Source organism: Cottoperca gobio, chromosome 12 (assembly GCF_900634415.1).
Source record: "Cottoperca gobio chromosome 12, fCotGob3.1, whole genome shotgun sequence".
Lineage (NCBI taxonomy): Eukaryota > Metazoa > Chordata > Actinopteri > Perciformes > Bovichtidae > Cottoperca > Cottoperca gobio.
In genome coordinates, this window is record NC_041366.1 from 12643900 (window position 1) to 12667868 (window position 23969).

Genomic DNA, 23969 nt, shown 5'->3' on the forward strand with positions numbered 1-23969 from the left:
CCAAGTGGGATGATGGTGGCTCGTTGAAGCGACGCAGGGACGACGAGCGCAGAGAGATAAACCCACTCTGAGATCACCAGGGTAGGGGATAAAGATAGTGTAACCCGCCGTCCTGCTTTCACCGAGCACTGTTTATATATTTCATCACATCAAAAGAGAGGGTAAGCTCGGAAATAATCGATACTGTTTGCATTTCAGTGGTACAACATAACCCATGTGTGTGTGTGTTTTTAAAAAATGTTTCTTCCACAGTCTCGTTGTGTTTCAGTGTGGCGACTTCTCCCACTGTTTTGCTAATATGTTGCTCGGTGCAGTCTGCAGAGAGGCAGCGCTGCACGTTTTCTCACCTTTTTAAAACGAGTATTTCTGCGTTTTAGTTTGATTTAAAAACTCGCCTGACCTTCGACGGTGTTCTGTGCTGAACAACAGCCCAGGGCCAAACACTTTGTGTCCGGTGTGTGTGTGTCGTTAGCCCGCCCTGCTGCCCGAGCAGGCCCGTGGTTGCATTATTTTGCAGTTCACATGCGCACAGTTGCTGTAGTTATTTAATATGGGCTGCTCGAGTCGATAGGTTTCTTCCATGTAGTGTTTCTGTTTGTTTCTAGTCTGGGCGTGTTTTAAAGCAGGATGATATGGGTTTTTGCGATGGAGCAGTTTCCTGTTGTTCAGATGGCACTATGTCCTGCATAATAATAATAATAATAATAATAATAATAATACTTATTGTGCACATTAGTTTTCCTTATTTGTAAGCACATCTCTTCTCACCCTGTCGTTTCACAGTATAAGGAGAAATACCATGCCACACTGCATCAGATAGATAGTTGTTACAGTATCCAAGGCCACTTTATAAGTGAAAAGGATTTAATAAAACATTATAGAAACCTAAAATTATAACCAGAGACAGAGATAAAACTGGGGCCATACTCTTAACTCCAAATATACAGTGTACATACGATGATAGTGCATTATTAAACACTGTACATTAGTAGTGCAAGATTGCAATGAAGCTATATCATCATATTCCTGCACCATAGCAACAAGGAAAAATGAAATATTTGCTGCTTCAAGTTGGATTATCTCCACGTTTTGCTCTTAGTGAGACAAAACAATGTCACCTTGGGCTCTTTCAATGTTTTCTGACATTTTATAGACTTACAGATTAATAGAGAAATTGAAGAAATAATTGTAAATTGCAGCGCTAATTGTCCAGCTCTCGTAAGAGTGTGTCAGGGGATTGAAGGTTATAATAACCTGAGGGTTTAATATGCTTTGTTGATGACTGTTTGTTTGTTTGTTTTTAGCCCCAAACTGGAGAACATAACCACATAGTTGTGTCTGGCTTCTTACTAAAGTCCACTGTGAATCCCTTCCCCCTCGCACTGTATGAGGATTAGCAAAGCCAAACTGTCGAGATGAAATGTCTGTGAGTGTTAAGGGATGGTAACTCCCTGGATTTGGTAATTCTGTTAGAATGAGTAAAACTCCCAAAGGAGGAGCTTAGCTCTGTCAGTCCGGCTCCATGTTGCCACCCTCGGCACACACACACTACACTACTACTACTACACACATAGACACACACACTCACTCTAGATACAGAGTATTTGTTTTACTCCCACTCCCCACGCCCACACCCTTGACTGCAGTGCAGCTGAAAATGTGTTCCTCATTTCAAGTCCATTCTCTCTCGATTTCACTCTTTCCTTCCTTCCTCCCCATATGTGATCACTTAGCAGGACACTTTATTTTTTAAAGTTAGAGATGCGAAAACAGTCATTCTTGAACTTTCTTTCACACCACAGGGGTCATTTAGGATCGTGTCAATAAATGTATCCATGTTTGCGTCAAATATTTAGCCTACACAATTCTATACAGATGTACACATGATGGTACAGGCGAAAGTGAGACTAAGGAAGCTGCGCAGGGAGGGGTGTGTTGTTTCAGAGAGTAATCTTCCACCCCTCTGTCCCATATGACATGCGACGACTAGATAAACCCCGAGCCACTCTACTCGCACTCAACTAAACACATCGCCTGGCCTGGCCATGATAGTCTGCAGCAGATAATACCTTTCCCATGAGCGATAGTGAAGCTTATATAGTAGGCTACATTTATAAAAAGCATTTTGTTGGCTTCGTCTCAGGAGTTATTTACTTGTCTTTCGAATGAAACTTCGATGTATCTCTTTGCTCTCTTGGTGGTGCAGATTCTGGTGACAATTGGCTGTAGGTTCATCAGTACAAGTGACCCCCTTCACGTTGTTATTTAATGCGTTGCACTTTACATTTTCATCGTAGTTCCTCTTTTGCTGTGTGCGTCTACCCAGTGTTTTTCAGATTGTTAGCATCAGATGGCTAAGCACAAAAACCTGGACACTACACTGTGGGATACAATTACATAATTGAAAAAATGGATAAAGACTCAATGTATTCGTGAAGTGGATGCCAATGAACTATAATTCTACAGCAGTCGATCTGACTCCAAAGGGGAAACGCACACGGTCCGCTGGAGTAAGGTCACAGCCTTTGCACATGGGCTGCCCCCTCTACCAGGTGCACAAGACCATACTTGGGGCAGAGCTAAAATGACACTTAATGCATTCCTACCAGTCATAGTATTAGGGTCTGTAGCACACACGCACACACACACACACACACACTAAAGAGCAGTTGCTGGTGGATTCTTCATCTCCAGTAATGACAGGCATCCAGCTCAGCGATATATAAAGAGCTTTGTCCAAGTGCATTTCTCAAATGTCTGAAAGAAGCTTCTCACACATGCACACTCTAAAACTGTAACAGAAAGACCAGCAGGAGGTCAATAATCTTTTTCCCACACCATAATGATCTTTTCACTGCCGAATCCTTGATTGGCATATTTCTGGAACAAATGAAACGGATCTCTTAGCTTCACTTTTTTTTTTTTTTTTCATAGAGCTTAGTCATGCTTTAAAATATATTTTTTAGTGCAAGCTTCCGTCTCTTTAATTATGATTGAAATATGCACAATGTACACCCAGAGCTTTAAAGTTGACACAAAGCCAGCCACCGTGAGAGCAGAGAGGCTGGTGCTTCTCTACATATATCTCTCTCTCTTCGTATCATTGGCTCACAGCAACTGCTGTTGAGAATGGAAACGTCTGTATTGAGTGGTGTCATTGCAAGTTCAAAACATCGGTTTAGTCAGTCATCTAGAAGAAAGAAATTCAATCGCTTGTTTAACAGCATCCTGTTCATTTTCCTTTTCAACTGTGCATTGTCATAGTAACCACATAAATTATGGGTTTGAGACTAAGAGATATTTCTTCCAGAGAACGTAGACTTCTCTACTGTGTTTGAGCGATTTTGAAGATACAATGAAGTATGTAAATGTGTCAACCTTCAGACATTTGGCCGTAGTGTTAGTACTGAGGTAACAATGAGACGTGTTGCAGGACTGCTTTATAGCCATGTTTAATTTGTACAGTTTATTTGATTTAATTCCTGAAATTATACTGAATCATGCGTTTTAATATCACAATATAGAATAAGATTAGGGCTGCTGCTAACAATTATATGATTGATTAATCTCTTGAAATCACAGATTTCCTTTTCCCAACAGTCCAAAGATTTTCAGTTTACTAAATAGTTCAATGCGAATGGCACCTGCAAGCTTTGTTCTTATTTAAGATATTTAACTAGCCACCTGTGGCCACTCGGTTTACAACAAACAGAATTAGTTGTGCAAAAGCAGATGGCATATACTGTTCTGTATGAAATGTGTTTCGATTTTAAGGTCACAGTTTGATTCAAGTCGATTTTAAAACATATTTTTCCAGCACAGAGAGCTATGCCATTGAGTCTGTATTCGTAAAGATCAACAGATTATTGGTTTTGTAAACTGCCATTTACATTTAAAAAAGATGGGCTACATGGTATCAAGCGGATATATCCACCACATATTTGTGGGAATGTTCCACACTCAGGACATGAGGTCAAATTTTAAATAACTCAAGAGTCAAAATCGTGATACGATCTGCACCATGAGTTTATGATCCGTTGAACCCTTTAGAGTATAACCAGGTCATGTTGTTCCTTTTTGAGATTCCTTTTGGGAACTCATTTTAATAATTATTTCAAAGCTCCATAAAAATATATTAACATTTCTAGAAGTCCCTGAATAAGACACAGAGTCCCTGACATGTTGTTGATTCTAATGTAAAAGGAGTAACACATTAGTTTGGAGTTGGCTTGCAGCGTGATGTTGGCCTACAGCTGGTCTTACATAACAGCAATCTTTAAAAGGCTGTCCCGTGTTTCCATGGTAATGCGTTTGGTTTCTATAGCGATTGCACTCCTAGCGGGAGTGGAGGATAGCCGATCCCCTTCACCTCCATATCTGAGGAGAGAGGAGAAGTAGGGGGTCTGACGAGGCGGGGGTTGTAAGGAGACGACATCGTGCATAGATAGTGAAAGCTTCCTCCATCTACGGCCTTTTGTTACTGCTGTATTCTCCACGGGAAACAAACAACGCACGGATCTGGTTGTTTGTTTGAACATAGAAAAAGATGCTTAGGGATGTTCATGCTGGAATGGTGTCTCTAGATTTTGTGGTCGTGCGCTCTGCAGTGTCTGACTGATGGCAGCCTCAAGACAATCAAAAGGATCGTATTACACAATTCCTGCAGTGCATAGAGATGGGTCGTTGTGAGCAATATTAGCATTGATATCGAGCCTAAATGACTATATTCTCCTCTTCAAACTAAAAAGCAACAGTATGAATGTTACATTTTTACATTTTCAGTTGTCCCGCTGTCCGCAGACATGCTTGATTCCTATCATTGCCGCGAGCAATAAGCACCACCAACATGAACCACAGACAGCAAATGCAGCATAAACAAGTCAGAGCAAAGTGAAGGAGATCAGACGGGCAGTCTAGAAGCATGAAGACCGTCTTTCTGTAAACTAGGCTGACAAGAGCCAGTCTGGCAAGGAGCTGCAGAGAATGTAGTAGGGGTGTCACGACCCTGTTGTGTTGTTGCTAATTTTCCAGCATCAATCCAACCTGAGCTGTTGTTGTTTGCAGTGCATGGCAACACTTTTGTATTAATAACAGGCCAGAGACTCTTTCTCCCTAATGAGAGTATTTGGAACCAGAGCTAATTGCTGACGTCCTTCTTCTTCTTCTGTCAGTGACTGTTGTTGGGCTCCACTTGTGTGATTACGACATCAGAGTTTTCCCTCCTGAATGTTTTCAGACTATGCAGCTTGCGGTTCTCATATTCTTTGTTTCGTAATTGCAAATTAAGACCGTAGTTATGATTAAAGGAAAACAGGAGAGACGAGATGCCAAAGAGAAGAATGTGAGAGGATTCGTTTTTATGAAATTGGGGGCGAATGTCATTACAAAGGCGCTGGTCTGGACCCCGACTACCGCCTCTTCTATGGACAGAGATTGGAATTTCTTCCAACGTGTTGGGCGTAAAGACTCCTAGAGTATTTAATTTGAATCTTGGTCTGAATAAATAATGTTAGATGTTGAAGTTAATCCAGAATGACCCTTTGATAAGATGCACAAAAACTACAAAAACGAATTTAGTTAAAAAATGAATCTGACTTTAAATGTATTTTATATAATTGTGTAATTTCAAAGATGCATGTTAAATTGGCAGTGGACAATACATGGTCATTGATTGGAGCAGGTGACCTGAGATTCGTGGAGAGATGTTGGGTTTGATGTTGTGTAAAATCTCAGAACACTAATAAAAGAGTGAGGCTCTGCCAGCTCGCAGTGTGATACTGGATGCTTTGGGTTCGGTCTACAGTTGTCATGGTAGTTGTGACTGAACATTTGTATTGATGCCGACTAATGGGCTGCATCAGTTTCTGCCAGAGCAACCCCACATTACCCATGCATGCTTGCACAGACTCATTTCCTTGTGCTCATAAATCTGTCTGTCTTTCAGAGTCACGGCTTGAGTAGCCTGAGCTGTGATGGACAGCTAGAGACTATTTATCCTCAAGTACACCCAGCCAGCTGGATTGACATGGATCTATAAGAAATATATCTCTCTAGTCTCTTTATGTCTCTAAATCAGCTGAAGGCGACGCGTGATAATGTTTTGAGCTAAATGTTGGTTATTGAATCCCGAGCATACAGTAATTGTGATGTCCACAACATACTTAGTGTTAGTGAAGACTTTTGCTCCTAATGTTTTTCAAGAGACATGTGGATATATTTCCAGCCTTGACAGCTGAGTGGTGTTGTTGTGATTCCAGGAAACACATTGTGGAAATCAATGAACAGCCATCTCAGCTGGGAAGAGTGGTCACATGATCGTGACAGGAAGTAGGGGAAAGTGTGGGCTCTGTGATCTTGGTTTTCTGGTCTAATGACTAGCAATGTTCATTTCTTCACTTTCTTATCGTCTCCTACTTGATATTTATTTTATATTTTCATTAAATATATGGACTGAAGAAACGAGCCCTTTTTTTAAAGTTGTATATAATTATACTGTTTAAAGTATCTATTGGTGACAAATGTTTTAATCCTAATGAACAAGATCTTTTATATACACAGAAGCTTACATAAAACAAAGCACATCAGAGACAGAATAATATAAAGAGTTCATCCATCACTGTCTCACCGCAGAGACGTAAAGCTTTGATTTAGTGAGTTATTTAGAAACCCATGTAATGGGAAGGGATGTGTGTTATCTAATTGTTTTTAATTGACAGAAAAAGTTAAATCTCTTATCGCTCCCTCTACAGGAGGCCAGCCCAGGATGAACGGCGACTCAGGTGCCGGCGTGGTGACGGCCCCCCCTCCCACCACAGCCCCCCACAAGGAGCGATACTTCGACCGGGTGGATGAGAGCAGCCCGGAGTACCAGAGGGAGAGAAACATGGCTCCCGACCTGCGGCAGGACTTCAACATGATGGAGCAGAGGAAGAGGGTCTCCATGATACTCCAGAGCCCGGTCAGTGGAACAGACGCATGAAATAAATTCAGATTCAGTTGCATACACTACATTAACTGACGACATACTGTGGTCACACTGCCATCACCAGCGTGTTAACATGTGAATGGGCTCTTTTCGTGTAAAGGCAGCAGCCGTTTCAACATCACATGATAAATCCAGTTTTTTCTCCAACAACAGTGTGTCTGTGACCTGCTGAGTACTCAGATTACTGTAGAGGCCTATTGTATGTGTGATGCATTCAAGTCCTGGAAAGAGAGTCCGGAGGTTCTCACTTTGTTAAACTCACGTCAGTGTTTTCTCTTGATCTCAACCTTTTACCTGGCTGTAACTATTGCGGTCTAATAAAACAGTCCCGTTGAACTGTAGTGAATTATACAAGAGCGGTGTTTCTAAAAGTAGAAATGAATGTTCATACCTGAGTTATGTTCATATTCTTAGATTTTATATTTATTTTCTCTCTTATTGAGTATATACGCATTTATTTGATCTTTGTCAATTAGTTTTTTTATTAAATTGTTTCTTTTATTTAGAAAATGTTTGTCACTTTTTTAATTTGCTTTATTTGTTTTGATACTGTTCCAATCCAAAAAACTATCTTTTTAAATCATCTGTTTTATTTCTGTTAATGTACATGCATATAATATTTTAAAATGTAATCACATTAATATTTAATTTATAATTATTTCATATGAATGGAAATGAACATTGACGCAACATATTTTACCATTTTTCTGTGTTTCTGTCTGTTTTTGTGTGCGTTGATGTCCCGCAGGCCTTCTGCGATGAGCTGGAGACAATGATCCAGGATCAGCTGAAGAAGGGAAAGACGCCCACTAGCCTTCTGGCTCTGCAGCAGATCGCTGACTTCATGACCACCAGCATGCCTTCCATGTATCCCGCTGCACCGCAGGGAGGCATGGCGGCTCTCAATATGAGTAAGCAGTGAAGAGAATGAGTGTGTGTGACTTTTTGACAGGCCTGCTATGTCTGTGCTCTCAATGAGTGATGCAGCGTATGTCAAAGTTCATTTCTGTCCAGTTGGTTTCCAGTAGGCAGACTTTATCTAACTATTATTATCTGTAAGTGAGATTCTTTTCCCATTCTTGCTAGCAAGGAATCAGGACTGTTTTCTTGTACAGAGCACTATATTTGATCCATTTGTCTCTTTTTCCACAATGTAATTAGTATTGTTTTGTACCTCCTTTCATGTAAGCGAACCCCGTCTGACCCCATCTCTTCCTCTCAGGTTTGGGTATGGTGACTCCTGTGAATGATCTGCGTGGCTCAGACTCTATTTCCTATGACAAGGGCGAGAAGCTGCTCCGCTGCAAGCTGGCTGCCTTTTATCGGCTCGCTGACTTGTTCGGCTGGTCCCAGCTCATCTACAACCACCTCACAGTAAGAACTGTTGACTGACTTTGTCATCCAGCAGTAAAGATATATTCATATTGAGGCTTTAAGGCTCTTTATTTATTTATTTATCTGTTCCACTTAAGAAATTGCCTGATTATCATCACATTTTTGAGCAAAAAATACATTATCCAGTGATAGTTATCTGTGTATCCATGGCTACATTGCAAACAGGAAGTGCTCTTAGCTAATTCAGCATACTTTCCACTTTCCCAAAATGTTAACAAATATAGTACATGCACAATGCTAAGTGGGTAGATGATTTGATTTAGAGGTGTATAACATATTCTAAGCGTGTATGCTTTGGTGTTTGTAAGTGAACAGTATAGTACCACTATAATCTAACGTGTCTATCTTTTTTAGGTCAGGGTGAACTCGGACGAGGAGCGCTTCCTAATTGTCCCTTTTGGGCTCCTGTACAGTGAAGTCACCGCGTCCAGTCTGGTGAGAATCTGTGCTGGTCTCTATTAGAGCTTTACTTCACATGTGATTTTAATACATTGAAACAAGTGAAATTCATAGCTAAAGTGATTAAAGCTGTGGCTTTGATTAACCCCTTGCTCTCTGCCTTGCTCTCCAGGCAAAGGTAAACTTTCAAGGGGAGATAGTTGACCGGGGAAGCACCAACCTCGGGGTCAACAAAGCCGGCTTCACTCTCCACTCTGCCATCTACGCTGCACGGCCCGATGTCAAGTGTATCATACACATACACACACCCGCGGGTGCTGCGGTAAGGGACAGTGTATACAAAGTAGTCATTCCCATTATAAGCACAGACACGGGCTCATTATAGTCTCACGTCATATGTTGTGTGTCCTGTTCGGTTGCAGGTGTCAGCCATGAAATGCGGCCTGTTGCCCATCTCACCTGAGGCACTGTCCCTGGGCGAGGTGGGCTATCATGACTACCAGGGCATACTGGTGGATGATGAAGAAATTGATATCATACAGAGGAACATTGGGCCTAACCGCAAGGTAACCGTGTGTTTCTGCATGCATGTGAAAGGGAAAATGAAAACAAGATCATTACTGCTTCCGCAGCTGTGGGGATGTCATTTTGAAACCTGCTATATTCTAATTGTGTAACTTCTGATAAACGTTTAAGAAATGAGAATGATTTTCTTTGCAACATTTTTACATTTCCTCTCTCCCAGGTGCTCATCCTGAGGAACCATGGCTTGGTGTGTGTAGGCGAAACAGTGGAGGAAGCTTTCTATTACATCCACAATCTGGTCACTGCTTGTGAGATCCAGGTAGGATGCACACTAAGCTCTGTAAAGGACATTCCCTCTGAAATATCATTTGCAATTGCGACTAGCACATGGACATTTATTTATGTCAATTACTCACACGTATTGTCACTTTGAACTGTTTATTTTCATTTGGGTTGTTATATTTGGCACCATATGTTCGTCTGCGTTTTTCATAACAATTGTCTATGTCCTTTGTCTCTCCACCTTTTTTTATACACGTTCATCTTTCTTCATGTTGATTTCTGTCTGTCTGTCTGTCTGTGTGTGTGTGTGTGTGTGTGTGTGTGTGTGTGTGTGTGTGTGTGTGTCCTCATGTCCACATTTTATTTTTCTTCTGTATTCTGGATCCGTCTGTGGTTTTTCTGTCGGGATCCCTCCCCATTTCTTTCAGGTGCGAACACTGGCCAGCGCTGGAGGGCCAGATAATCTGGTGTTGCTGGACCCAACGAAATACAAGTCACGCCCACGGGTCCCAGAGCCAGCTGGCGACGGCTCTTCTGCACACCCCAAGTGGCTGGTCGGGGAGCAGGAGTTTGAGGCTCTCATGAGAATGCTCGACAACTTGGTAAGTCTAAAACTTTTGCAAGGGACTGGAAGTATATTATTATCTCTTTCAAAACATTGTCATAGCTCTATGACCTCTAAACATTTATAGTTTGTGTATTAACAATTTGCTAACCCCTGTTGTTTGTCCTCCTGTTTCCCAGGGCTACAGGACGGGCTACCCTTACCGCTGCCCGGCATTGCAAAACAAAGCTAAAAAGTACAGTGACGTGGAGATCGCTCCCTCCGCCCACAGTGGTTACTCATACGGGGAGGACAGTGACTCAGGTGCTCGCTCCCCGCTGAAACAGAGCTTCCAGCGCGGCCAGCGCGACAAGACCCGCTGGCTCAATGCCGGCGGCCGGCCCGACGAGGCCCACGAGGACGGGCTTGACGGCAGCAGCCCCAAGTCGAAGCCTAAGGTGTGGACGAACATAACACACGATCACGTGAAACCCTTGCTGCAGTCTCTCTCGTCTGGTGTCTGCGTGCCAAGCTGTATAACCAACTGCTTGGTCTGTGCCTACCTTATTGTTCATAGTAAAGATTTTACAGCTACCTTGTTGGTGGAAACGGGCAGGTGGTCGGCATCCTGAGGTTCTGGGGACAGCGAGGAGTAAAAGTGTAGTACAAGGCTGAAACTGAGGCTTTCTTTTATTGAGCCTTTTTATACAACTGCTAGGCTAAAGCACAAGTTGGTATACTTCTGCTTTTTTTAGGCTCACTCGCACTGTACTTTCAGATTTCCTATTAACCCACCTTTCTAATGCAGTTAACTCTGCTCTGTTAATTACTTCGTAGCATAGCTGTGAGTAGTTGTTGACCCTCTTTGCTCCTTTTCCCCTTCTGGTCTCCTAATGCTTCATGATGCCGGGCCAGCAGCTCAAAGCATGCCCCACTGCATGTGTAGTAGTGAAATGCATTGTTGGTGTTGATGTTTTTCCCAAAGGAGCGAGCAGCAGGGGTGTGGCATGAGTCCTCAAGTGGGCAGGTGAATGTAGAAAGACGCGGTGAGGTTGCCGCTAACTATACTTTTGCCCCGCCAGTACACAATCTAAGTTTTGTCTTTGCATCTTGACGTTAGCTTTGTTAACTTTTGAGGATTTAGCAAACGGGATAAAGAATCAGAAATCCCGTATTAGTCCCACAACGGGGAAAGTTACCTTGTTACAGCAAAAGAACAAGAAAGTAAAGTGGAGAGTACACAATTAAATAGAATAAAATAGAGTAACAGTAGTATAAGTACAGAGTTGATAAGTGAATAATGCACATGGCAGTGATAGTTGCAGAAGTTATAAAAAGTGAATATTGCACAGTATGCAAGTACTATGAACTATATCAACCTCAAGTGTGAGTTTGCTTTGTGGGCTGCTCACAAAGCATAGTTATAAGATTTATATTGCCTGCACAAATAAGGGAGGTGGCATGTCTCTGTCTGAACATCTTTAATAACCAGAATAATGCCTGATATATTATAGATATTAAATCAAAAGCAAAATTCTCTTGGCAAACTATTTATGCAGCCTGCTTTTCTACAACTGCTCCCAGTTGTCTTCTTCTTCTTTGTTTTGGTTTCAATTTATTCTGAAAATGTTTTTGACCTCAAGGCCCGCATGAGTGGATTTGTTTGGATAAAAAAAAAACAAAAAAAACAATTTGACCTGACTTTTGAATCAATTATCTCCTGTTGGGAAAGTAGGAAATGTTGTGTTGTGAGACTCTTTCTCAGTGAGTATATCGCGTATACATGTTCATCTCATACTCAGCCAACCCAACCCAGCTACTCCATGCAGAAACCCTCCCTCATCCTGCCCCTGGCTTGGCAGCTAACCAGCCAAGCTTAACGTAAACACAGGAATGAGCTTACGCCGTACAACCGTGAATTACATGCCTAGTATAAAAAAAAAAAAAAGGTTAATGAAATAATTTTTGCATGAAAGCTGAAGATTTGATTTGTTTATTCACCCGCTGCTCATTCAGTTTGGTGCAAATAATGGGAAGAGGCTTTTTTTTTTTCTTTCTTCTTCAATCATGCTGAGCATTACCAGGTTTACAAAAGCATTGTGAAAAGTAGATGGTGGGGGCGGGGGGGGGGTATTTTTTTCACATTACAAGGAAAATGTCAAGGCAATTTAAAGGTTTCATCCTCTGCAGGAAAGATGCACTCTTGTCTCAGTTTGTAGTGTTGTGACTTTTTGTCCCAACGTGGGCGAGTGTCCTCGGGTGTGTTTCTCTCTTATCTCTGTCGTCCTTGTTGTTGTGTATCAGCCTGGGGAATGACTTTGGTGATGCCAGCTCACCCCTCACTGCCACTCTCGCTTTGTAAGCCAGCCTCATCATCTGTCACCCATCCAGCCACCCCTCACTCCCTCACCCTTTTTTGTTTTTTTTACTTTGTTTTTCTCATTCGGTGATGTTTTCAGTTGATCTTCAGTGTGCTCTTTCTATTAGTTTTTGATTCTAATAGTACATCAATGATGATGACAAATGCTTTTCAGCAGTACGAATACACTGTTAAGCTTTAGTCGTTGCATCTTATGCCTTAAACTGTCTTTCCATTAGCTTCTGACCGAGCATCACCAACACTGATGCCCTCAGAAGTATTCTGTTGGCACCTTTGACCTGTCATACAAGCTTTGCCTCTCAGCAACTTAAGGGAAAACACTTGCAGCTGCCTTCTGCAGGTTCATCTGGGGAGATTCTAGTTTTTACCATCGACTCTATTGGATGAAAAAATAGCCAATTTGTAGGAAATTCTATGCATAATCTCAAAATACTAAAACTGTTTTTTAATTAACTTAACTTGTACTCCTGTGAGCATTGTGCCTGTAGCTTTCTAGCATTTCCTGACAAATTATTACATTTTTGCGACTTCAGCTCTATGCAACAGTTTCATGTCTAAGGACAGCCCTAACGCTCTCCATTTAGAGAAAGTAGTCCCGGCTCCGGCCTGTTTGTGAACCCCGCTGCACAAATCAAACATATTAGACTGAATTAGGTGATCATCCCACATTACTGGGTACTGATAAGTAAGCATCAGAGGGAAATGTAGGTTTTGATGGAAAACAGTCCTCTTACTAAATTTATAAAAGTGTAAATGAATCTCATCATCATTGGTTCACTTTTTACATTCAAACCTTTTTACAGTCATCCAACTTTGTCCATTTCAGTTCAGCATGATTCCCGTATCGTGAAGCCTGCATAGTATTTTGTCTAAATCTATTTTTGTGCTTGGGTTATCATGTCATTCAGTTGATCTGTTTTTAGCTGTGTTTTAACACTTTATGTGGTGTTTACAGTGGACAAAGGAAGACAGTCTCCGCCAGGCTGCCGTAGCCAATCAGTTCATCCCATTGAACACCAACCCAAAAGATGTCCTGGAAATGAGGAATAAGGTATCTCGTCTTTCTCAATGTATTGCCTTTTTACTATAAGCCATCTGCTGCTCCTGATGCACATGGATGCACTTTATGTTTATCATTCTGTTATGACTTATTTGTAGATCAGAGAGCAGAACCTGCAGGACATAAAGACAGCAGGGCCTCAGTCGCAGGTTCTGTGTGCCGGCACCGGGATGGAACGCACCTTCAACCAGGTCAGTCTGCATACTCGCAACAGAAACCCCCTCGCTGCTACAGCCGTCCTCACCTGGAGATGAATATGGTTCTCATATTCATGAGATCTTTCAGTGTTTGTCTTGTTTGGTCACTTTTATTCAATTTAAATACAGTTGAATGAAAAACAAAGTCCGAGTATATTCTGTCCAGGTGTGGAGATAAGCCTTAAACTAAAATGCTGCAAAGTGTGAATATTGTCCGTGAAGTTGTCCTTAACTTGGACAGATATTGGATGCAATCAAAACCTATTCTTTGTAATCTGATCTGGCGTCAGTTGCAAAACGTGTCCTTCATGTTGTGTCCCGGAGCATGGGGGTGACTTTTGTAACTGTCACATTATTCTTTGACCACAGAGATTGTCAATCTGGCAGGTGAGTAGCGTTTGGTAGAGGTAACCTCACTCTGCTCTCCAAACTGGCCAGCTCGGGTTGTGTCCATATTCATACATAGTTTCTTTTTTTCTCTCCTGCATTTTGAGTTGAGGCTGTAATCTGTTTCAGCACTGGCTGACTGGTTATTTTGGACTCTTGTAATGTTTAACAAAATCTCCACTACAGTCTTGTATACTTTTATTTCTGTGCATGCATTCGTTATCCTCTTTTAAAAGTCAAAATGGAAAATTGCTTAACATTTCCCCTTTTTGTTCAGTTTGCATGGTTTGCCCTCCCTTCGCTGGGCTCAATCTTTTTCCGTTTGTAAAGCTTTCTCCACAAACCAAACGGCATGAGTAGCAGGACATGGGCAAATTAAAACGGAGCAGCTAATAATAAGTGCAATAACCAAGTTTTAGTAGTACCTAAAACTTCACCCAGCATGTCGGTAGTGAGACCGAAGGCGCCCTTGATGTACGATGATGATGCTGTTTTGTACGAGGCACTTACTGTATAGCTCCCCCTTGTGTGGATCATTTCTCTTTACAATGCATGATCTTAGCTGTTTGTTCCATCACTCCTCTGCTTCGCAAGGCCCTGCGTCTCTTTCCACAATCATCTCTCTTTGCATGCGTTTCCAATGCTTGTGTATGTGTGCGCTGTATGTGTGCTTGCAGAGGTGGAAAGCAACTTCTCAAAAACAAAAAAATAAGCACGTTATTAAACCTACGAGCTCTTACAGCTCAAATCATAAGCCTGCAGGTGTGTTTTTATTTTCTATGCAACAGTACTTCTTCATTTTGACGTTAGTGTATTTGTATTGAAATGATTTCACAGTAACTAATAAATATATTAGCCAAAGTAGTAGCCTGACATGTGCTTGAGGATTATAGTGTTTGTACTATCGAAGTACTCTTTCCACCTTTTGTGTGTGTGTGTGTTTGTGTTTGTGTGTGTGTGTGTGTGTGTGTGTGTGTGTGTGAAAGGTGGTATGTTTCTGAACGTCTGCCTGACGGACAGCTGATCTGAATGTGCTGGTGTTTAAGAGCTGGGTTGTGCTCCCCCCCTCACTGGGTTTACTATTGCAGGACGCCCCTCTATCTGACTGTACAGACACTATTGATGGCCTCGATGTGTCCGAGGGGTCCTATAGTCCTGCTAAATCAATTAGAAAGGTACTTGCTGCTCCAGTCACAAATACTATTCACCTTCACATCATCCTCCAGTCATTCCTCTGAGCCTGCAGATTGGCACTTGATATCTACAATGAGGCCATTTCCTTGTTATATTTGTATGGTCATGTGACGTAGTCTTTTATGGCGTGTTTATGCACTCCAGAGCCTGACAACTAATGTTTTTTGTGCCAGCTAAGATCCTTTATCTAGCTGTCATGCATCTGACTGCAGGAGATATTTTCAGCATTGTTTCAAAACGTGTTGTTGCAAGTTGACGTGGGAAGTGAAGAGAAGCAGGTATCAGATCCAGTGATGGTGGTGTTTGATGCATGTATTGTAAATAATTTACACAAAGTCCTTGTAAGTGCAGTTAAAACTAATGTTTTTGTTTTAAAGAACACACACATTGCTGTTTATGCAGTCGTGCTCTTTCTGCTTCACCTTGACACTGTGTTGTGCGCTTGGTGATATGCTATTGGCTTGAACTCTTTCTAAATATCTGTAAGAGCGTGGCTTTTATGCATCAGTGTTACTGTATGAAATGAAACCGGAACATTTTGCATATTCCTAATATAATACGAAGTAACATGTTTGACATCATAATGTGTGTTTTCTGAATTTTGAAATGGCGTGTTAGCTCTGAACACATACATGTATTCATCTATGGCTTATACTTCTGCTCACACTGCATAATAATTATGCGTGTAGACTGCCTCTGATCAAGTGAGACGTTGTAAACCTTTGATACTGCAGCTAGTTTACAATCGATCCTTCCAGAAACAACCTGCAGTGACTGTTTCCTTGATTCTCATCTCGTCCTGCCTTCCTTCTGTGTGTCCTGAAGGGGGAGCTGGTGACTGCATCCAAGGCCATCATCGAAAAGGAGTATCAGCCCAAGGTTATCGTGAGCAAGCAGGGTCCCAACCCCTTCACCAAACAAACCGACCAGGAGCTGGAGGAATACCGCAAGGAGGTGGAGCAGAAACAGAAAGGGCCTGAAGGTAAAGCTGATGAGTGGAGGAGATTACATGAATCTCAGTGTAATGTGGAAAAACTAACTCTTAGATTAGTCTTCACAGTAGTTATAGATACAGATCACCTGAGCTGGTACTTGTTGTTCTTCACTTTATTATGATGTCATAACATGAACATTACATTTTATTAGGTGCAGCTATTTTAAACGGTCACAATACAATTTAGAATAATTTTTAAAAGATACTTGTAATAAAATACCATTTGCCTTCCTGCAAAATCATACAGAAACATGAATGAATGAACTTCAGGTTGGTGATGTTATCTCTCCACACACACACACACACACACACACACACACAACTTCACAGTGCATGCAGGAGACGATAGTAAGGGGGGATCAACCTCCAGCGTACCCTGTCGTGAGCCTGAAACTCTACAGAGGAGTCAAGCTTCTGCCTCCACACCTCCGCCGTCTGCGACTGACTCACCCAGCGTAGAGAGAGCTCCACCTCCAACCGCCACACCTTCTTCCCTCGTCCTCTCCAGCGGGGCCGAGCCGGCTCAGGGTGGCGCAGACTCTGCAGATGATGTTTTTTCGACCGCAGAAGATTTTTTTTCGGCTCCAGATTCCCCACAAAAGGAGTTCCACTGTGCCGTGCTGCGAGCCCTCAGCAAGGAGCCGTCAGTGATAGAGGCCGATCAGGCTCCAGGTACACCAGATGAAGCGGAGTCATGCCTAAAATCCGGCTTTCCGCTTTCCTCCTCCCCCTGCTCAGCCCTGGTCACCGCTGCTCTGTGGGAGCGTGGGAATCCCTGCCTGCTGTGTCCTCTCCTTTTTCTGAGGGTTTGGAGTCTGCTGCCGTTGTTTTACCATGCGCAAGCATCCTCCCTACCCACAGTTCAATCTTCGAAGCCTTTGTTTGATTATTTTCCCCCCATCCCCTCTCTCTGATGTCTTGTCCAAAGGCATCAGAGTTCGGGCAGATCTGATATCTTTCTGCAGTTTGATTGGACGAGGAGCTGAGTAGAGAGGACGTAAGCAGTTAAAACAAACCCATTTTGAGATTTAAAGCCACCCCGCCCTTTAAGGGAGATCTCTCCTCAAGTCTAAAAGTGCTTTTGCAGTGGAGTGTGAGGGAGTGTGAGCTCAGTCATCCAATCAGCATCCCATGTATGGACATGAGTAATGGTGTCCTCCTTCTCTTCCTGCTAACCTGTCCTGGATATATCTCTGTCGGGGTCCACTCTCCCCCCCCCCCCCCCGTGCCTCTGACTGATTGCCAATAAAACAAATTGCAATTTTGGTTGCGAGATGCGCTTGAATTTGATACGGTTGATTTAGTTTTTTTCCATAACTTTTTCTCCACTGGGTTTTGTTTTGAAAGCGTTTGCCGTGTTCTCCTGATTAAATCTTCCTCCCTGGTTTGGTTCTTTGTGTTGTCCTCCCTTTTCTTCCATGTTGACATCTTAAAATTCTTTGAGGGTTAAAAAACAAATGGCCTATAAATAATTTAAATGCTTATTGTTTTTTATATTTTGTTTTCTGCTGATTTTCATTTAGACCTGGAGCAGCTTGTAGTGCCTGAGGAGGAAGAGCCCCAAAGCCAGAAACCCACCACCACACCCCCCAGCACCCCGGTCCGAGCAGAGGAAGGTAGGTTTGCCCGACATACTCAACATTACCTGGCGCGGCCTGATTCTGCCTGGCTCAGCATGGGTTTCTCCAGTCCTCTTGCTGGGTCTTGGTGCTTTTCTAGGTTCTGCAGAGGGAGTGCGGAGGCTCCTGCCCGTCCGCCTGCCTGCCTGTCTTGGGGTCTGTTCATGTTGTGGTCTTTAATACTACTACTACAGGTGCTGTGCTGTGTTCTCTGTAATAACAGGCCAAGAGGTTTAGATTATTTAATCAGGTCAATATTTAACCTATATTGATGGACCCCAGTATAGACATCTTCAATCTATTTTTGTTCTTTTTACATTTATTTTTCTCCCTCTTGGTCTTTATTACTGTTAGATTACACCTATGTGAACAGTATCATCCATGATGATACCAGAACTGGCTCTAAAAGTTAGTAAATCAAAATTGTAATCTTTTATTTAAACAACAATTGGCTTTATTTCAGTCAAACACTTTCTTCTTTATATGAGCTCCAGTCAACATGAGGGAGATCGCAGGTGTAATCTAATACTGAAATGTTGTTATATAACATGTGTCTCTACGTACAGTATCTCCTTTACCCCTTCACTTCCATTCTCCATCTTTTTTGGAGTCTACTAAGAATGGTTCCCAACCATTCTTTTTAAGATTTTCTTCGGGTGTTTTTGTTCTTCTTCTTATTTCACATTTTAATTTTTTTAATTTTTTTTAAGTTAACACTGGTCTGTGGTTTGATCTACATAGACATTTGTTTCTACTTGTGCTTTTTCTTCTTTGTGGCTGCGATTACAATCAGGAGATGGAAATACAAAAGAGTACCTGTTGCCATAGTAAGTACGTACTGTTCCACCTCCTAACCACCCTCTTAAATTACCCGTCACCTTCATACCCGTGTTTGATCCTTTACCCTTTTTTCTCTGCATGGCGTCACTAGTAGAGCTGTTCTGTGGTCTGAACTAACCCTTTGTCCCGGGGGCTTGAGACTGTTCAGTCAGTTTTAACTCGGTTCTCTGAGTCTCTCTTCTTGGGGTTGATGGGGGTTATTTCAGAGTTCCTCCTTCTCTCTTAATTAGCTGGGATTCACTGATTTTAAGTTTCTGTTAAGGCAAGAAATCTTGACACAGTTCCTTTACAAATTTCAGGTTTGATCATTAGATGTAATATCATACATTTAAGTCTCATTTACCCAAATGAAAGTGACCTGGTCTAAACAAAAGTGGAGGATGTTCCTGAAGTAAACCTCACAACTCTCCAAACCTTTTACATTAGATAACCTCTCTTTTCTTTCCTGCCAATGATTCACTGTCAAATTAATCAACCTTTCTTGCACATGTTCACATTTTTATCACTGTTATATGAAACTGTATATTTGTGTTTCATGTGGGGAAAAACATCAGGTAACGTTTTGAAAATGTTTGTTTGTCTTGCAGACGAGTCCTTTACCAGGTACATCACTTTGTTTGGGTGTGGCTTTCCAACCAAAGCTGCTGCTGCTGTCGGCTTTGCTGAGACTCTGTTGGTTTAGCTTGAAAGATGGTTGAGGTCCGATGCTTTGGCTGTGGTGTTGTTTAGTCTCCATTTTATCTGTGTTGTGTGTTCTTCCACATCTCTGTTCTGAGTGACAGACACAAGAGATGTAAAATGAAGACTGGTGTGTCTGTGTGGTGTTTTCTCAGGTATTGACAAAGGGGTTTCCTCGCTAGTCTCTCTGTAGCATGTGAGCAATATTAAAAAATAAACCAAGCTGTAGTTTTGCTCCTGGCTGCACCGTGTGAGCTTGTACCTGAGTTTGAGTTGGTGGTGTGGAAGCTGTCTGGGCCACTGAAGCAGAGCTTCTGGATGAAGCACCAGCGCTTGTTGCTTCTTGACTCTTTTTGCTGGGAGTACCGGTATTTTAAAAAGGATGACACAGGCTTTTCTAACTGTCGGGTGATGGGTGCATGATTTCAGGCGGAATCGGACAAAAGCAGCGCCTCGTTTTCAGTCAGAGACCGTTGATCTCAGCTGGAAACTGAGACTTGCAGATTTTTTTGTTATTTGTTAGACTGCTATTATCATTAGCCCTGTGAAGGGGTCTTGTCTTCTGACTTTTTAATGTCGCAATTGACGTGAATAAAAGGATAAAAAAAATCTGCAAAAAAGGTCTTTAATCTGCATTTTGCTAAAGCTAACAGGCCTCAGGTATTGCAGCACTGCTCAACTAGTATGTGTGTATGTATGTATATAGATATGGATGGATGGATGGATGGATGGATGGATGGATGGATGGATGGATGGATGGATATATATATATGTAGATATATGTAGATAGATATATATGTAGATAGATATGTATATATATGTAGATAGATATGTATATGGATGGATGTATGTATAGATATCCAGAATAATTAATAGATTATTGTAGTTGATTGTGATCTGTGAAAACAAGACATGCATACTCTTTAATAACTCATTAAGATCAGAGGGTAGTGTCTATACTCTCAGCAACTGGATTAAATTGCATTCAAATAATTCATCAAGGCGTCATTATAACTAATTTCTCCTTTTTAAGAGCTGCGCTATTCAACGCGATACCCTCCCCAGGCTTGTTATGTAACCTCTCTTGTGTGGTTATGTTATTAAAATCTTTGAAAAACACTTCAATATTCTGTGTTAGACTTTGATTTGTGTTTGTTTGTATGTAGGGTGCAAATGAGCCAGGGAACGTCCCTCATTAAGATTTGCCTGTTTAAATGAAGGTAAAACAAACGTGCTGTGTACCAGCACCCGGCAGAATAAGGACAATAAGGATAATGGTTTGGCTTTTGATCAGAGGAAAGGTGTCGGGTGTATTTTGTTTCTGTGAATTTAGTAGGAATGATTCCTTTGGAAATGTTACTTTTGTATTCTTGATATATCTTAAAGTCAGCAGTATCTTGAACTGATTTTAAATACAGAAATGTCAGAGGCCAAGTTGTGTGGAGTCATGTAATGACAAGTGCTAATGTTTTTTTTTAAAGTAGAAACTCATGGATTTACCAGCTTATCCAGCGGTCGATTTGTAGTAGCTTCAGTGCTGTGTGAGCTCAGCAGCGCAGATCCATCAATTTGTCCCACAAGATCAATAACTATCTCCTTCCTCCTCCCACCAGAGTCCTTGCCGGAGCAAACCTATAAGGATGAGAGCGACGCCGCCACCCTGAGACAGACCCTTCCAGATTTAACACCTGATGACCCCTCCGACGCCCCGGCACTTCCTGCCGAAGACTCCGACCCTGCCCCTGCCCCTGCCACCGCAGACGCAGCTGAGGGAGAGGAACCCGCTGATGCTGGCGACCAGGAGGGAGAAGAGTCTCCCAGCAAATCCCCCTCCAAAAAGAAAAAGAAGTTCCGCACTCCTTCCTTCCTGAAGAAAAACAAAAAAAAGACAGAGTCCTAGAGAGGAGCATGTTGGATCGGTCCTCAAGGCCTCTGTCTCTTTTCATTTTTGCTTTTTGTCTGCTTTCATTGCACCCTTCGAGCAAGCCACAGTAACAGTTATGCTTTTTTTGTTGTTTTGATATCATTTGTCGCTGGCTTATTAACCTATTTTTCCTCGTTAGTGTGTGCCAATTTTGTATACAGTGTAAAAATGATTGATTGCATAAAGGTTTTTAATTATTAGAGGCTTTTTCTTTAGTTGTGAGTGAGTGATGCATTCGGTCTTGTCCAATCCATCTGGCCTTTTGATGCATGTCTATTACTACAGGCCCACACACTTAATGTGAGGTTTTAGGGTTTTATCGCCCTCATTTAAAAAGTTTAGTATTACTAAACTGTTGTAACCACTAGAATGTATTGGGATTGTATCAAAAAATATGTCAAAAGTGTCTTTAAAAAAACGCTGAATGCAGAAAGAGGAGTTCGTACTCCTGTGTACTGGTGGTAAATTTGAGAACTACAAATTGCATAGCGCTAATTTGACCTCTGAAGCTGTGCACACATGTAATTACATGTTGGTAGGCCAGGGGAATTGCAGCTGGGTTGTTAAGTTGATTATTTATGTGAAATTCAGTCATACAAAGTCCATAATATGTCTCCATAATCCAAATGGTTTATTCATTCATCCACAAGCTAAATCACATCTGGGTGTCTGACTTCTTTTTGTTTTGTTTACTAAAAACCTTCTACCCTCAAGCATTTAACGCAGCCTTAGCTTACAGGTATGTCTTTTTATATGATGTGGAAGATAATATTTCTCAAAACTAGATTAATCTGCGGTGCTGCAAACCTGCATATGATGATGTTTCAACCTGGTGATGTTGGATCACAAGTGTGAGTCATCCCGGGAAGCATCGGCAAGCGTTGCTGATTATTCCAAGGGTTGATGTATTTGCTTTTTGTCTTTAGTATAAAGGAATGTGTAAAAAAAACAAACAAATTCTCAATTTTATGTTTTTCATTTATTCTAATTATATGAGCGTGGCTTTGTTTTGCATTTGTCCCCAAAAACTGGCAGAAAAGCGACATATTGTGTGAGATTTCAGTTTGTTTTCCATTATGTAATTATTTTTAAGTAGATCGAGCCATGATTGCTTGCTGTAAGAGTACTGTGAACCTCCTCTTTTGTAAACCACTGTCTGGGAGCTCGTACCTCTCGTCTATCATAAACGTACATACAGTTGTTACGGAACATGTAAATGGCGAGTATAAAGCTGCATGATCAATCATATGTCAGAAACCCTCAACCTGGACTTTCCTGTGTAAAACGCCACTCTGAGCAGATAGACTTTGTCATTGAATGCCTGTTTCCAGCTGCAGTAAAGACACAATGTACACTGGAGAAGCATTTTCTTTTTATGTCACTGATGTGTAATTAATGATGCGATTGCTAATGAGCTGTGTTTTAAGGTTTGCAGGGCATTAATACTAAGGCCATCTCCATGCATTGCGTCCTAACTTGTTTATTCATCCTGTTTTAGTGAAGGTAACTCATGGTGACAGGATGCTTCACTTAATCTGAGACGCTAAATAAACCTTTATTCAGGGCAGTTGGTGCATCATTGCAAGCCGAGTGTCTAACTCATGAAGGAGTGCATGTGTAGAGTGCTTAGCGTGTGTACTGTCCTTTAAATGGCTAACCACCCCTTTTTATTTGAATTGTTTTTACTTTTAGCTTTAGTGTGCTGATAACGATACTAAAGTCCTTGTCATGGTTTTCATTTAAGTCCATTTTTATATCTCACAGCTATGCAGATTTGTTTTCTGTCTGAGCTAATTTAAATGTGTTATAATACCATCTGCAGCCATAATATTTGCACCTGTTTTTCTCATGGCTCTGGCTATTGTACAACCATGCATTAAAAAAAAAAAAAACACTATCATGAAAATCAGTATTGTGTGAATGTAGTAATTTTTTGTAAAAGCTTGATTAGTGTAGAAATATAGTGTAAGCCAGCTCCATCAGTGCATAATCATGAGTCAATATTGAAATATTGCGTTCAGTGCATGATAAAGATGGATCAAGAATGTCAAATAGTAAAGAAAAGCATATAGTTTTATGGTTTACCGTTTATTAGCTGATTAAGAGTGAAAATATAAAGGATGGAAAAATGAAAATAAAAACATGGAGGGGAAATATATTGAAAAATGAGCATTAAAATACATAACAATAGTTGTATCCAGACATTTGATATAGTACCATTTATTTGACCTCTTTTCAGGGCCTGGTGTGATATTACCATGACCACTGGACTTACTGAATCTCCTGTTAGTGGCTCTGTGCTCACCTCAGCAGGCTAAAATGCCTACAACGATAGTGCTAGCATGTTCACCTTGTAAACCACTGTGAGCGGCATCTCCTGGATGAAATTTACTATACATATTAAATGTATTATTATTAATATCCTGCTGGCCAATGGGGACATTTCTACAAGTGCATTGGACCAAAATAAAGAGTTTCACAGTGGGCAGAGAAGAGATTGATAATGGATGTAAAGGATATCAGTAAACAGTACGCAACGGTTGAACAAGTACTCAGATCTTCCATT

The 23969-nt window shown here is 41.5% G+C and overlaps 1 protein-coding gene across 19 annotated transcripts; it reads left to right on the forward strand.

Moving 5' to 3' along the window:
- add1 (adducin 1 (alpha)) lies at positions 1 to 23312 on the forward strand. 19 transcript variants are annotated; one of them, XM_029444071.1, is made up of 18 exons: positions 1 to 161; positions 6750 to 6958; positions 7734 to 7896; positions 8208 to 8359; positions 8735 to 8815; positions 8952 to 9101; positions 9202 to 9345; positions 9525 to 9623; positions 10015 to 10188; positions 10331 to 10681; positions 13466 to 13561; positions 13669 to 13761; positions 14137 to 14154; positions 15243 to 15329; positions 16174 to 16330; positions 16673 to 17014; positions 17866 to 17958; positions 21093 to 23312. In XM_029444071.1, the coding sequence occupies exons 2-18, from the start codon at positions 6764 to 6766 to the stop codon at positions 21377 to 21379; spliced, it is 2682 nt and encodes an 893-aa protein (XP_029299931.1). In that variant the 5' UTR covers positions 1 to 161; positions 6750 to 6763; the 3' UTR covers positions 21380 to 23312. The 19 variants fall into 19 exon arrangements, with proteins under 19 accessions (XP_029299931.1, XP_029299920.1, XP_029299924.1 ...); XM_029444060.1 differs by lacking the exons at positions 14137 to 14154; positions 15243 to 15329 and adding exons at positions 18755 to 18792; positions 19389 to 19404 and having other exon boundaries at positions 17854 to 17958; positions 21093 to 21208; XM_029444064.1 differs by lacking the exons at positions 14137 to 14154; positions 15243 to 15329 and adding exons at positions 18758 to 18792; positions 19389 to 19404 and having other exon boundaries at positions 17854 to 17958; positions 21093 to 21208.
- Positions 23313 to 23969: the final 657 nt, after the last annotated feature.

What these genes read in the sequence shown, in the direction of transcription:
- add1 (XM_029444071.1), top strand. Translation starts at nt 6,764, where the DNA reads ATGAACGGCGACTCAGGTGCCGGCGTGGTGACGGCCCCCCCTCCCACC. An exon ending in AAGTCACCGCGTCCAGTCTG is followed by an intron (nt 8,816 to 8,951) that starts GTGAGAATCTGT and finishes CTTGCTCTCCAG; the next exon opens with GCAAAGGTAAACTTTCAAGG. An exon ending in ACACACCCGCGGGTGCTGCG is followed by an intron (nt 9,102 to 9,201) that starts GTAAGGGACAGT and finishes GTTCGGTTGCAG; the next exon opens with GTGTCAGCCATGAAATGCGG.